This window comes from Drosophila melanogaster, chromosome 3R (assembly GCF_000001215.4).
Source record: "Drosophila melanogaster chromosome 3R".
Classification (NCBI taxonomy): domain Eukaryota; kingdom Metazoa; phylum Arthropoda; class Insecta; order Diptera; family Drosophilidae; genus Drosophila; species Drosophila melanogaster.
In genome coordinates this window covers 14429266-14442342 of record NT_033777.3, presented here as the reverse complement: position 1 = coordinate 14442342, position 13077 = coordinate 14429266, and the positions used below count along the sequence as shown (strand labels likewise).

The 13077-nt window shown below is 43.4% G+C and overlaps 1 protein-coding gene across 2 annotated transcripts in view; it reads left to right on the top strand.

Annotated features, from left to right (window-relative positions):
- The window catches only part of cv-c (crossveinless c), a 90031-nt gene that overhangs the window by 39371 nt on the left and 37583 nt on the right, over positions 1 to 13077 (top strand). For both annotated transcript variants that reach the window (NM_001104318.2, NM_001104316.2), the window contains one exon: positions 9138 to 10369. In NM_001104318.2, the coding sequence (NP_001097788.1) occupies positions 9163 to 10369 (1207 nt within the window). In that variant the 5' untranslated portion in view covers positions 9138 to 9162. The remainder of the gene's footprint in view (positions 1 to 9137; positions 10370 to 13077) is intronic.

The following is a 13077-nucleotide window of genomic DNA, read 5'->3' as shown; positions in this document are numbered from 1 at the left end:
CCAACGCTGAAACTGAAATTGAAACGATCGCCAGACCGAGTTGCAAGTTCCCTTCTGCAAGCTGCACGTTGCAAGTCCCGGCTCTCCAGAGGCAGTACCCCAGTACCTACGACGACCATCGCTGTAGACCGACCCCACCTAATGAGGCTTTTGTCTGTGGGCCGTTCTCGTTCGCCGTCTCCATCTGAGACCATATTTCCATGACTCACTCTAATTTTCACTCGCGTTGGTTTTTATTCGCAGTGCTGTAGGTAGTATCTATATTTGTGCGCAGAATCTTATCATTTGGGATTATCCAAGGTATTATATGTTTGGCTTAGGAGAACACAATTTTATTCACATCTACTCAAATCTTTACTTATGGCTTCATTCTCCGTATATATATATTCGATCATCATCAAAGGGTATTCTTAACTTCGTTCAAGTCATTTATATTTGTTGTACTTTTGCGTGCTGCCTTTTGCCAATCGACTGTTGCATCTGCCAATGACAACAACTGCAACAACTGCTGCAGTTGCAACAGCAACTACAACAGCAACTACAAGGCGTTGCAGCTTGATAAGCGATGCTTATAAAAAGAGCCGCTTACATGCACAAAAGCCATGCTCGCAGATTGCATTTGCAGCTGGTATGTACGTATGTCCCCTCTCGAGAAGGCAGATAACCCCCGAAAACCCCTCAAATGCCTGCTTTCTTTTAATTGCAATTGCAGTCGCAGATATTTACAATTCCACGCACATTCACAATCAGAAAGAGCCGATGGATGGGCCCACAGAAGATTGCCAATATAGCCTCACGCCATATCAAAACGTGGAAATCTGAGCGGTGCTGCAGTGTGGCGAGGTGGTGTAGAAGTTGTACAGAAGTGGTGCAGAGTGGTGCAGAATGGGGCAGGATGGTGGTGGTGCCGCCGCCAACCACTTGGAATATCATCGGAGTGCAGGCCTTAGAATTATTGGCGCTAGACATGCAAATAATCCACGGTCCTCAGTCTGCGATCCATTCGATCCATTGGCCCGTGGCTGGAGCATTCTAACGAGTTTCGTAATCGTCTGGTCGGCATAAATCATAATAGCTTTATTTATGCCGCGACAGTTGTTACAATTCTATCAGCGCACTGCGTTTTTGCCCAAAAACAACAAATTTCGATCAGAAAGAGATCAAATGGAATAAACAAATTGCCTATTGGGAGCACTAAGGCGTCCCCAATTTTGGGTCATGCCAAATGTTTTTCCCATCCCATATTTATTGTAAATTGTTTCAGTTTCGGTTTTCCATTTTTCTTTCTTTTTATTATTTTTTTTTTTTTGTTTTATTTCATTTTTGGGGCAACTGTGCCCTTCAATGAGCCCAGCAGCTGTGTTTGTTTTTTTTTTCTTTTTTACTCCAAGCAATAGAGCCAAGAATGAGTTACGGCCTCAAAGGGTTAACCACATTGGCGGCTCATTAGGGACACAAAGGGGTTTACATGGCAACGAATTAACATTGAAAATATACATTTACCACACCTGAAGAAAGTCTCCTTTCTTGTAATGATAATATTTTTATGTAGAAATATACCACATCGTATACCTTTTGACCAGATTTTCCTACTTGAGGTCACTCATTTTCTTAAGTTGTTTGCTGATAATAATTATTAAAAACTCCTTAAATTAATACAAAAATGTTACCATAATTTCAATTTTTGATTCTATAGAGAAATGTTTATATTGGTTTTTTGTCGAGTGCATTGAGCATCTCGGAAGATTGAGATTTCCGAAATCTCATTAAAGAACCCAGCATTTGTCGCTGTCAAAAGAAGGGGAAGCACGAAAATGTGTCGGGCATGTGGAAAACTCTCTTGTTCATATTTACGTTTGGCACCTCATTATGACGACCCAAAAGCCGCAGACAGACACCGAAATGTACAAAAAGCCACAAACAGACAGTCAGACAGACAGATATCGGTGGCGACAAGCCCTCTGACCATTCGCTCAATAATTTAGAGAACAATTACGACTCTTCAAACGGATCGGGGCACTCGGAAAAATGGGAGGCTGGCTAGCGGTACTGCATTGTGGCGATCATTAGTAAACAAAATAAGTCGGGTGCATTCACCTGCACTTCGAATGGGTACTCTATACTCCGAGATGCATCCGAGATGCATCCGAGATACTCGGGATGTGGGTCAACTGGCAGATTAGCGGCTCATCGTGTTCAATCGATCGGATCAGCAATCACCGGCCGCCTGATTGATTGGGCCCAATTATGGTCGGGTCTGTTATATATTAAATCCACTGGCGACTTTGATCCCCCGAGTAAACAAAACTGTAACGAGTTATGCATGCAAGTCAAATGCGAATTCAAATTCAAATTCGATTCGAATCTGATTTTGATATTGATGTGAATTGAATGCGCGCGCGATATGTTATGTTTATTTTGTTGTAAACATCCGGACGTGCAACAAATTGTTGCATATTGTGCAGGAAGCATCGTGCAGCAAGCTGCCCCGCCATAGGGCGTACATATTTTTCACTTTTTTCGGGTGGGTTGTTTTTTTTTTTTTTTTGGATTTTTTCTTGATTTTTTATTCGGGAAAAAGCACTTTTCCCGTTTATTTATCAATGAAGTTGCCGGCAGTGCAGACGTCTTTCGATTTCGTTTTCGATTCCGCATCTCGTGGCAGTTCATCGGTGCAGCGCGCTTAATTCATTTTTTAGTGCATTTAATTATTATGTGTGCGACAGCAATATGTACACAATTTATTGCAAGAGGTGTGGCCTGGTCTTTAAATATTATTTCCATACGATTTGTTTTAAAAAAGCCCAACTTTTTGCCAGCGAAAAAATATTTAATTTATGTGTCTGTTGTTTCTTTGCAGGTAAATTATGCAAATACGTTGAACTGTTTTGCCTTTTGCGGTGCAGATCGCGTGCTTAGATACGTGCCCGCTGGTGTGAGTATGCATACATATAGTACTCCAATAGGAATCCAACTGAACGTGCCAAAATGTTGACATTTATTGTGAGTGAGCCACTCAAACGGGGTTGGGCTCCGTTTGCTCCATTACTGTTAGCCTAACAAGATCATTTCGGCGACAAGGCTTGGAAAATAATTGTCAACTGGTTAATTGTGGGTTAGCAAAAATTACGAATTCGGTTAATGAGAGAACAAGATACAAGACTCAAGGCTGTTGTAAATGAATGTGTTTGATTTTGAGAATAACAGAAAGTAAAAAGCGCCTAAAAGGGCCAGTGTAAAATATATAGATATACAAGAAATAAGCAAATGTTAAAAGGGGACAGAGGTAATTTAAATCAAAGTCATTATACTTTATACTTAAGCCGCTTTAAATTTTTGTTTTATCTGCAGTTTCCATCTTTTTAAAGCACCTAAATCACAGTTTTTACGTTCAACATTGCGCATACGCACTGTGGCAGCCCGCATATTCAACTTGAACGTGCCACCACCTGCTGTTTGGCGTTGCCAAAAGCCCACTCTTTAAAATTCACCCGTCGTCGAGAGTCCTTGACACCTTTCTGTGCATTATTTTAATTACCAAATGCGAAACGCGATAAGCAAATTCCAACGCTACGGCACTCTGGCAATTTGTCATCCTGTTTGGCAGCCGAGAGGAGTGCATTTGGGTGAATTTGCTTTGTTTTTGCTTAATATTTATGCTATTTATGCATGTGCGCGCATGCTTAATTACGGGCTCGCTAAAACTGTCACAATCGCTGAGCGCGGCGCATTTGTCAAATTGACAGCAGTTTGCCGCTCAGAGCTGCGCGCAAAGATTGCGCACTTTTTCGCTTAATCTTGGCCAAGACATTAGCGAGCAGGAGGGAAGGGAACCTGTGACGTTTTTGACGCGCACGCGCAAAGCTTTTTGACTCGCTGAGCGCTGCCTGAATAATGCCCGCTTGGCACGCACCTCAGAAAAATAAGAAGAAATAAGGCATACATATCTCTCTTAAAAAAAAAAAGGAAACCAAAATCCCACAGCACACACGCACACACACGCCCTATAACGAGAAGCGATCATATTTCATGTGCCAATAAAGCAGCCAAGCCCCGGTTTTTACTGGCCGCTCATTGTTACGCTCTGGGCTAAACTGTAATGATATTTTCATTAACTTGGCCTTTGCCAAAGAGACCCCGGCCACGACCACGCATGGCCAACAATTGAATTTCTCGATTTGAAGTTCAATCGCACAACGGCTACAGGTGGGGCACACACTTACACACCCGATCGCAAACTAATCGCATTGAGTGGCTATCGGAAAGCGTCAATAATGCTGCCAATTATTGCCGGGCAAACATTTTGCCAAGTCGAGTATTTGCACAACGCGTCCTTGTCCTTGTCCCTGAAACTGGAACTCGAGTCGAGTAATCAAAACGCTGCCGGGCGCAATTTGGTTTTTTTCAATTGAACAAGCGGCAGTCTGAGCCAGTGAATTAGATTTTTCCTTTGCTAAACTTTATGGTAGTAATTTACAAGCATGTCTGTTATGAAAGCGTGTGTAATTAGTGCTTTAAAGAAACCTTTTAACGAATCTAGTATACCCTGCTATTCGATAAGCATGTTTTAGCTAGAAAGAACTCACTTTGCTTGTCCAGCATCTTTCTCATCTTGTTTGTTTAAGTTTTTGACAAACTTATTATGCACTCAGCGGGATATAGAAATGGGCAACCAAGTTAATTTCAATAAAAAGCCTTCACTTCAATCCGGTCTGCGTTTTGTGGCCTTTGGCATCGCCTGTCAGCGGAGTCTGTCAGTCAGCCAAGTTAGTGGGGTGGTGGGATGGCCCGAGGAGAAATGGGTTGCAGTACGGGAGGAGTGGGAGAAGCCGCCCAAAAAGAGCCAAGATGCAAACGCATTGGCCACGTTACCGTTGCCCATCGGCTGACTCATGACGCGACCACGGCCCGCTGTCATTTTAGCCATTTGCGTTGTCAGTCGTTAACCATATACGCCACATACGAGCGAATGCGAGTGCATACAAAAGGATTTGTCCGTCGTGGCCAAAGGCGCTTTGATTAATTGCCGACTTAGAGCGAATCAAAGGTGGAAATACGAGAAAAAAAAAAGGATGCCAGGCCATTCTCGTTAGGCGCAGACCGTCAAGCCAAAACGGAAAACTTAAAACTGAAACCGATGCCAAATCCAGAAAGCCAAAAGCTGACGTGTGGCGTTGGCGTGAATCACTTGAGCCAAAAGGTCAGGCCAACAAGGTTGAAGAAATGCAAACTGCAGAAATTAATTGCCAAGTTTGTCTGGTCTGGGAAATGCGGAAATTAATTGGGCGAACCGAACAAACGACAAACTTCGTGGCGCAACAAATTGGCAACAAATTCGCCTGGAAGCAGTGCGCTGCGCACTAGCCAATAATAAATGGCCAATTCGTAGGCCAAAAGAAAAACGAAGTACTACCAAAAAAAAACAAAGCGTTTAGCTTCTGCGCATTTTTGCGTGAAGAGAGCAGCCATTTCAAAGAGACAAAGCGGAGAAAGAGAGTCATTACCACGCACTGCAACTGCAGTCTGTGCAGCCTGGCAACCGCGGGTCAAAAGGTTAATGGGCAACATTAATAGACATCGTACGAGGCAATCGGGCTGACCGGTTGGCAATAGCAATAGCTTAAGCTTCAGCAGATATACACAAAGAAAAACAAATAGGGTAAACAAATTCGTATAATATAAGTACTTGATCTCAGAGAATCTGTCATCAAATTACTGCCTAATCCACTCTTTGATTAATTTGATATATTTCATAGATACTTTTCATATATTTTTGTCAAGAAGCGCACGGTTCCTAACATTTTCCCGCAGTGCATCACTATCTTCGGTTGGAAAAGCCATCGGCATCGAGCGCTAATGTCGCCTTGATTGCCTGGCCCTGGGCTTGAAAACTTTCCTCCGATCTGGGGGCATCAAATCGAATGCGTATTTAAATCCATCGAATATGTTATTTCACAGCAATCGGCGACGAAAAGCGAAACTTTCCCACTCCACAAACTCCGACGAGTAATGCACTTATGAGATGCTATGGCATAGACAATTGCGGCAATTTGTATGCACTCTGCCGATTGGCTGTGCATATGATTGACTTATTGATTGGCTGATTGATCGATTGCCAGCCAGATCGACAGTCCGCTGGCCCCTGCTAAAGTGACGAACTGGCTGACACAAAGCATCGGCCAGGCCTCAATTAGCTAAGCTGACAGTCGCCAGCGGGCAGTAGATATAGTTTGCACATACGGGTATACAGTCGTCGGTTCATAGAACTCGGGCTACCGTTATGCGACACTACCTATATATAGCTCGATTTGGCCGAATGCTAATTATAAGTACGCCAAATCGAGAGTCTAGACTTCATAAATAAAACGCCAATCGAACCAACTACGTGCCACGCATGCTCACATGGATTTATTTATACATACTCGTATGTACGTACATACATTTATTGGCGGGGGGGGCGAGTTAATGCATTGGCAAATATTTACGATGTCAAATGCATTGAAATTGCAATGCAAATGTGCAAAAATGTTGTGTTTATTTGCCGGCTGTTGATGGCCATAAATCACGAGTTAAACATGCGAGAAAATCGCCCCAGAAGCCGCGATATGTTGGCTGTTTTGTTTCGGTTTCTGTTGCTGTTCAGTCTTTGTTGTGGATTACAAAAAAATACTTAGTAGGGCGACTTGGAGGCACGACAGCCTACCTACTTAACTTTTAATTTATGCGTAAGTCTGGACTTAGTAGCTTTTCAATATTAATTTCATACTCCAAAAGAGCACGGCATGTGCAGGCCCATAAATCACAATAACACACAAATAAAGCACGGTTTATATCCATACCGCATTCGGATTTATTACGCAGATGGGAAAAAAAAGGGGCAGCAGCCAAAGTCATCGCTGTGGCATATTTAAATTTATGTTTCCGATGCCATTCCGTCGCTTTACGATCGTTTTTTATATACGTGCCCCGGATTACTGCAGCACGGCTATATCAGCTGGCAGATAAGGGAGCGCCAAGAAATGAGGATCTGTCTAATCCAAATGTCACAACGAAATCACCCTAGTTTGGGTATCTCTTTGCCAAGATAAAGAGTATTTCTTAGCCCAGCTGCACCTGATCTTCGGGCGATATGATAAACTGCAGCACAACCCACTGACTTTATGACCCTAAAATATTTGACAAATAGTTGGTAGCCCAGCTGATGGCAGCTTCTCTTGTAAGTTTCATTAAATTGATGAAGTTTCCTAAGTTAGCGCACAATAATTCATTGTTTTCTTTTACTCTTTAATATCTTTGTAATTTATTGTATTGGTTTAGGATTTCAAAAAAGGTATCTTTTCGTATGGAGAAGCAGCAAAAAACTGGGCTGATCGCTGGGAGAAATCCAACTAGGAGCTTGACCCGTTTGGGGCTTAATTGTACGACGTTGGCCGTCAGCAAAGCGGACAGCTCCTACGATTTGCAACAAATCCTATTAGAGCTGCCCGAAAAGTGGCCGCGGCCCGGGGCTTTGGCAAACATACAAATTTAATAAATAAAATAAAATGGAAAATAATCATAAATACAAAGAGCGCGCAGCTGTGCCACAAGCCGCCACAAAAGCCGTCCGTAAGTGGCAAAGATCAAGCCGACTCGTGGACCCAGGCTAAAATAGAAAAAAAGCCGACAAAAACTTACCAAAGAGCCTGGCTTTTTTTTGGCGAGGGCGTGTGTAATTTGACATCTTCATGAAATAATTAAAATTATTTATTGTTAATTTATTTTCACTCGGTCGCAAAAATAGATAAAGTGAAAGATAAGCGGCATGTGTGTGCATTGGACAATTGAAATTAATTTGTCAAACGTTTGACAGCCTCGACCACGCCCCCCTTCAAAGAAGCGACGCTTTTGCGGCAATGTGGTGAAAGGAATGGAATTTCCGAGGCAAACTTTCACGGCGAAAAGCTTTTAGCCGGGGCCAGCGCTGAAGGTCAAGCCCGCTGGCCAATAAGGTAGCAGTTAGTCGAGTTCGCAACCGGACCAAATGCAAATGCGGAACGGCACCGAAACAAAATATTCTAGGATAAACATAGAAGTGGCTTTTTTACTATTAAAAACCCTTTCCTGATGAAAATAACTATTGGGTTTATGTCAAAAGTTTAATAATCTGCTATAACTTCCTAAAATATTTATTCAAATCAGACCCAGCACTCAATATTTTCTCAAAACATGAAATCGCTAGCATATAGCCATCCTTTTCAATTCTATCTACATAGCATATAAAGCACTCAGTGATTTTTTCTCTCGGTGAGCTTCCTGCCACAACAAATTAATCAGTGAGTGTCGGAGTGGCTAGGTGCACTTCGGTGGGCGGCAAACGGCACTGGGGAACTCTGGGATCTTGTGAGATCAGCAAGATTTCGGCTACCTGCTGTCGAGCTGCCCTACGGCCAAAAATCGCGAATGCAGCGAATGCAATTAAATGCAGTTTGCGGCTCGCAGGGTGCAGGTTGCACTTTTCTGTTTTCAGTTTTCTGTTGGCTGGTCCGCACGGGCAGTTAATCATGCATCGACAGCCGGCTTTCTGCCGGCAAAACAGCAGCTCAACATTTTGGCGGTCACTTAGAAGTGGTGCCCGTGGAAAGTGTTGCGCAAAAAACGGCTGGCAATTAAAACACGTTGTGGCTTTGCCTCTGCTTTTCGCTGGGTATGTGGATATGGAAGTGGATGTGGATGTGGATGTGGCTCCTGCTGCCATGACGCACAGATGGCGATGCTGGCCAAGAGTCCACACTGTGATGTGCGCAGCGAATCGGCTTTCAACGGAGCTGCAATCCACAATCCACTCCATTCCGCGGCAGGAATGAGGAAACGTTTTGGTGAAAAGCCGAGACGCGTTGAGAAATGTGGTTAATTGATTTTTGTTTTTTTGTGTAATTAATTTATGGTTTCCTTTTCGATTCGCCTGGAGAATCGTCGAGTTTATTGTTTATATGCGAGACAGGTGTGTGATGGAGTTACAGTTGTGTAAATTGAATATTAAGTTCTTCAGAAGTCTTGTATATTTTAGATTATATTAATGCTTTTTTCTATTATCTTACAATTTAGTGCAATTATTTTACTAATCGAATGGCTTCTCCAATCTCTGAATCTTGCAGAATCACCCTGCATGGCTATACGACAATGTCCAATGCTCGCGAGCTGGCATTGATCGAGAAATGGGCTGACATTGCAACGCCGGCGACGCCGAATCGGCCAACACTATCGCCAACATCGCCGCCAGCACTCCATCGATCCATCGTTAAGTTCTGCTGCTGTCCGCAGCGGAGGCGCTACAATCTGAAGCAGGCCAAGAGCCACGGGGGTAGCAACAAGTTGAATGTGAACACGCTGCATGCCAGAAATATATTCGTCGATAGCGATTTCAGCTATATTGATGATGTGCCGCGGCGACGCCAAGATTGCCACAGCGATTACGACGATTGCAACTACGACTCCGACTGTGGCGGCGATAAAGCAGATGATGAGGCCAATGATATCGCTGCTGCTCCAAGAGACGACGGAAATGTGGCGCTGATATTAATGAATCAACGAAATCTTTCCGAACAATGGCGGCAGGACAACAAAGGCAACAGCAACAGCAACAAAGCAGCAACTAAAACTTGCGCTGTCACAAAGAGCCCGCAAAGTGGCAATGAGCAACAGCAACACCAGCAGCAGCAGCAGCAACAGCAGCAGCAGCGACAACCAACCCAAAGACTAAGCAATAGCTTGCAACAGCAGCAGCAGCAAGAGCAACAATTGCAACAGCAACAGCAACAGCAACATAGCAATAAGGAAAATACACTAAGCTACGACAACAACAACAAGCCGCACTGTAATTATTGTAAATTACCCGACACCGCCGAGCCCCAAACGAATAGCAATAGCAACTCGAAAATTGATTCACCGAAGTCGTCGCAGAATAAAATGACAATTACGACAGCGACAGACACAGAAACAGCAACGGCAACAACAGCAACTGCAACTGGCGAGTGTGGGCTGCCAGCAGCAACATCCCAAGAGTTTGTGGGTGCTGCCACAGAAGTGCTGTGCAACGATAAAGCAACATTGACAGCGGCGACACCAGCGGCAACTGCAACAACTGCAGCAACAACACCTAAGCCCCGCATTGCAGCGCGTCCGACCACGCCCAGCCGCCTTAAGACTGTGATCAAAACGACAATGGTGAAGCGAAGTCCTAGCCATGACTCAACGGCAACAGCAGCACATGTGTTGCTGCCGCACAGCTGCAGCAGCAACAGCAACAGCAGCAGCAACAACATTGGAGCACATGACGAGCCCAGACGTTCGGTTAGGGAGCGCATCGCCGCCTTTGCGGCAGGAAATGGTAAGTTTCTTCAGTTCGCCCGCTTAATCAGCTTTGGCAACTAAGTCGCTTTGTCGGGCGGGGCGGAAATGTTGCACATATAGTGTACACACTGTGGGAAATATTGGACTGGGCTAGGCTCACACTCATTAGGCTATTAACTAGACGCATTCTTATTGTTATTAATTGATGGAAGCCGGGGCTCTGTCTGGGCAACTGTGGGATCATAAAAAGTATCTAAAAAAGTACATAAAATATATGGAGCATATAAAATACTTATATGGAAAGCGCTTGGGTTATAAACTTGTAGTGATGAAACTCTAGTGATGATATTTTACTTCCGTATATGCACATATGTGATATTTAAGGGAAGTCATTGCCTAAACGTGATTTTTATCGCTATCCTAAGTGCTTTAATCATCCCCTTAGGGCAGCCAAGTCACCGAAGGTCATCAGAACTGAAAGCCAGCTCAGATCCTCGTCATTTCCTGTTCTGAGATATACCTGTTTACCGATCCAGAGATAATACATAAATACCAGACATTTGAATTACATTTCAGAGAATGAATCTCAAGCATCTGAATCACTTTTGCACGACCAATTACTTGTGAATTCAGTGAAATCAATTGAAGGCAATTAAATGCGCTACTAAAATACTTGGTAAATAATTTAAGTATTGACACGTAAGGGAAATTTATAGAAACTTTGGGCGTGTACATAACTTTTTTTTGTTACTTTTCCTTTACATTGTTCCGACTTGGAAAAAAGTGCATGAATTATGCATGACGTGGAGCCTTTGGATTTCCGTTAACATGGCACACACCTTTGGCATTTAATATAAAGAGTCGAATCTATTACAAATCAATTAAATGCCGCAATGTTTAATAAAAAGCCACTTAAGGCGGCATTAAAAACTTACCCACAAACTGTCTGCCGCCCATTGTGGGCATTAATAATGTGAAAAATGTTTATTATAAATGCGTCTGCATAGGACCGGCAATCGGGAAAGTCGTAAAAGTCGAACGCTTGAGCGTTTGGGTGCAGCTCAAAAACGCACTTGCAGGCGGCCCAAAAAAAAAAAAAAAAAAAAACAAAACGCTGAAAGAAAAACACTCCCCGGTCAGCATTGTCACCAGCCGCAAAGTGCACTCCATTTGATTCCAGCCACGCCCCATAAACTGCACTTTTGCACACAAAAAAAAAATGGAGAAATAAAACAGCAAGACAGCGACAAAAGGCGCAACAGGAAACACGTACACACGGCAATCGACGTCATGAGTGCGTATTATATCATTTTGATAGGCAAATGAGGCTTGAAAGCCGCCAGAGCCCATCGGTTCCAAAGACCCAAGCCCCCAAGGCTCCCAGCTCCAAGAGCCCTGCCCTTAGTTTGCCGGAAAAGTAGGATGTCGAATATATAAATACACTTGAAGTATCTGGAAGTATTCATTAACCAAGATGTGTTGAATAATAAATAATATATTAACAAGAAGCAGAAAAATCATTACAAATTTCAAATAATTTTCCCTTGGAAAGTGACTAATTTCCATCCCATAAATGGTGACAACTCCCTGGAAAGGGTATCGGAGTAAGCCCAGAGAATTATCCCCATTCGGGCGGCGTCTTAGGGCGCCTCTGATCTGCGCTGATCGGCATGACGAAGACGTTGTCCCAACCCGACACACGTCAGTTCAGAGTTTTTCGCATCTGGATTCTGGACGCTGGATGCTGGACTTCTTGCTTCTTGCTCATCGCCCGCTAATCGCGTGTCCAAGTGTCCGAGTGCTCGCTGGTGCATTTTTGCCGGGCTGACAGCTTCTGCTGAGCTCATTTCATTTTATTTATTTACTCATTCTTAGTCATTCTGCGCCACTCGGCCAGTCCAGATGAAATGCATTGAGGTAGGTCCCCCTTGATGGGGGGGGGGGGGGGGGGGCAGCGAAATAACAACTGCATAAAGTGCACAAGCTGCTGGCAAATATTGACCGGACCCGTACTTTCTATGAGTGTGTGTGTGTTTCGCAAGCAATATGCCTTGTACTTTTGCATTGTTTTCAATTAGGCACACACAGTGACACCTCCGCAAACGTCTCGCGCCCACTTTTCACCAATCGACAATTAATCACGTTGAAGTGACCTCAGACAGCGAATCAATCAGCAGCCGCAAAATGAAAAATACAATAAAAATCAACACACACGCCCATCGCGGTGAATGGACGGTGGCCATTTAGCGGACACACCCGGCAAACAATTTTATTTCAAGTAAATAAGCAAATAAGCTAAATGCGTACAAATGTTTTGTTTTCGAGCTCTTTGTTCGTGTTTGCAGAGCCACAAAACGCGAACGAGTACAGGGTACACAGGTACCAGTTTCCTCAAAAAAAAATAAAAAAATGAATAGAACTTATGGTCAATCATCAAATAGAACAATGGTTGCGAATTTTATTTCTATCCGGTATCCCCGATTTAAACTGCTAATTAGAAAGCCAAATTATGGCTAAAATATATTCGTTGGTATATATGATTGTTTATTTGGAATTCCTCTTTTCGTCATGGATGCATAACTTTGATTAGGAGCTTTAATAAATAAATAAATGTAGAAAATCAATTCCTTAACACAAGTAACATCATTTATGTATAGGCAATTAAAATATCATATACCTCATGTGTCGCTTGAACAAAGGATTGCGAGTGAGAAGTGCAGTCGAAATTGGGGGAAGACCTCCCAT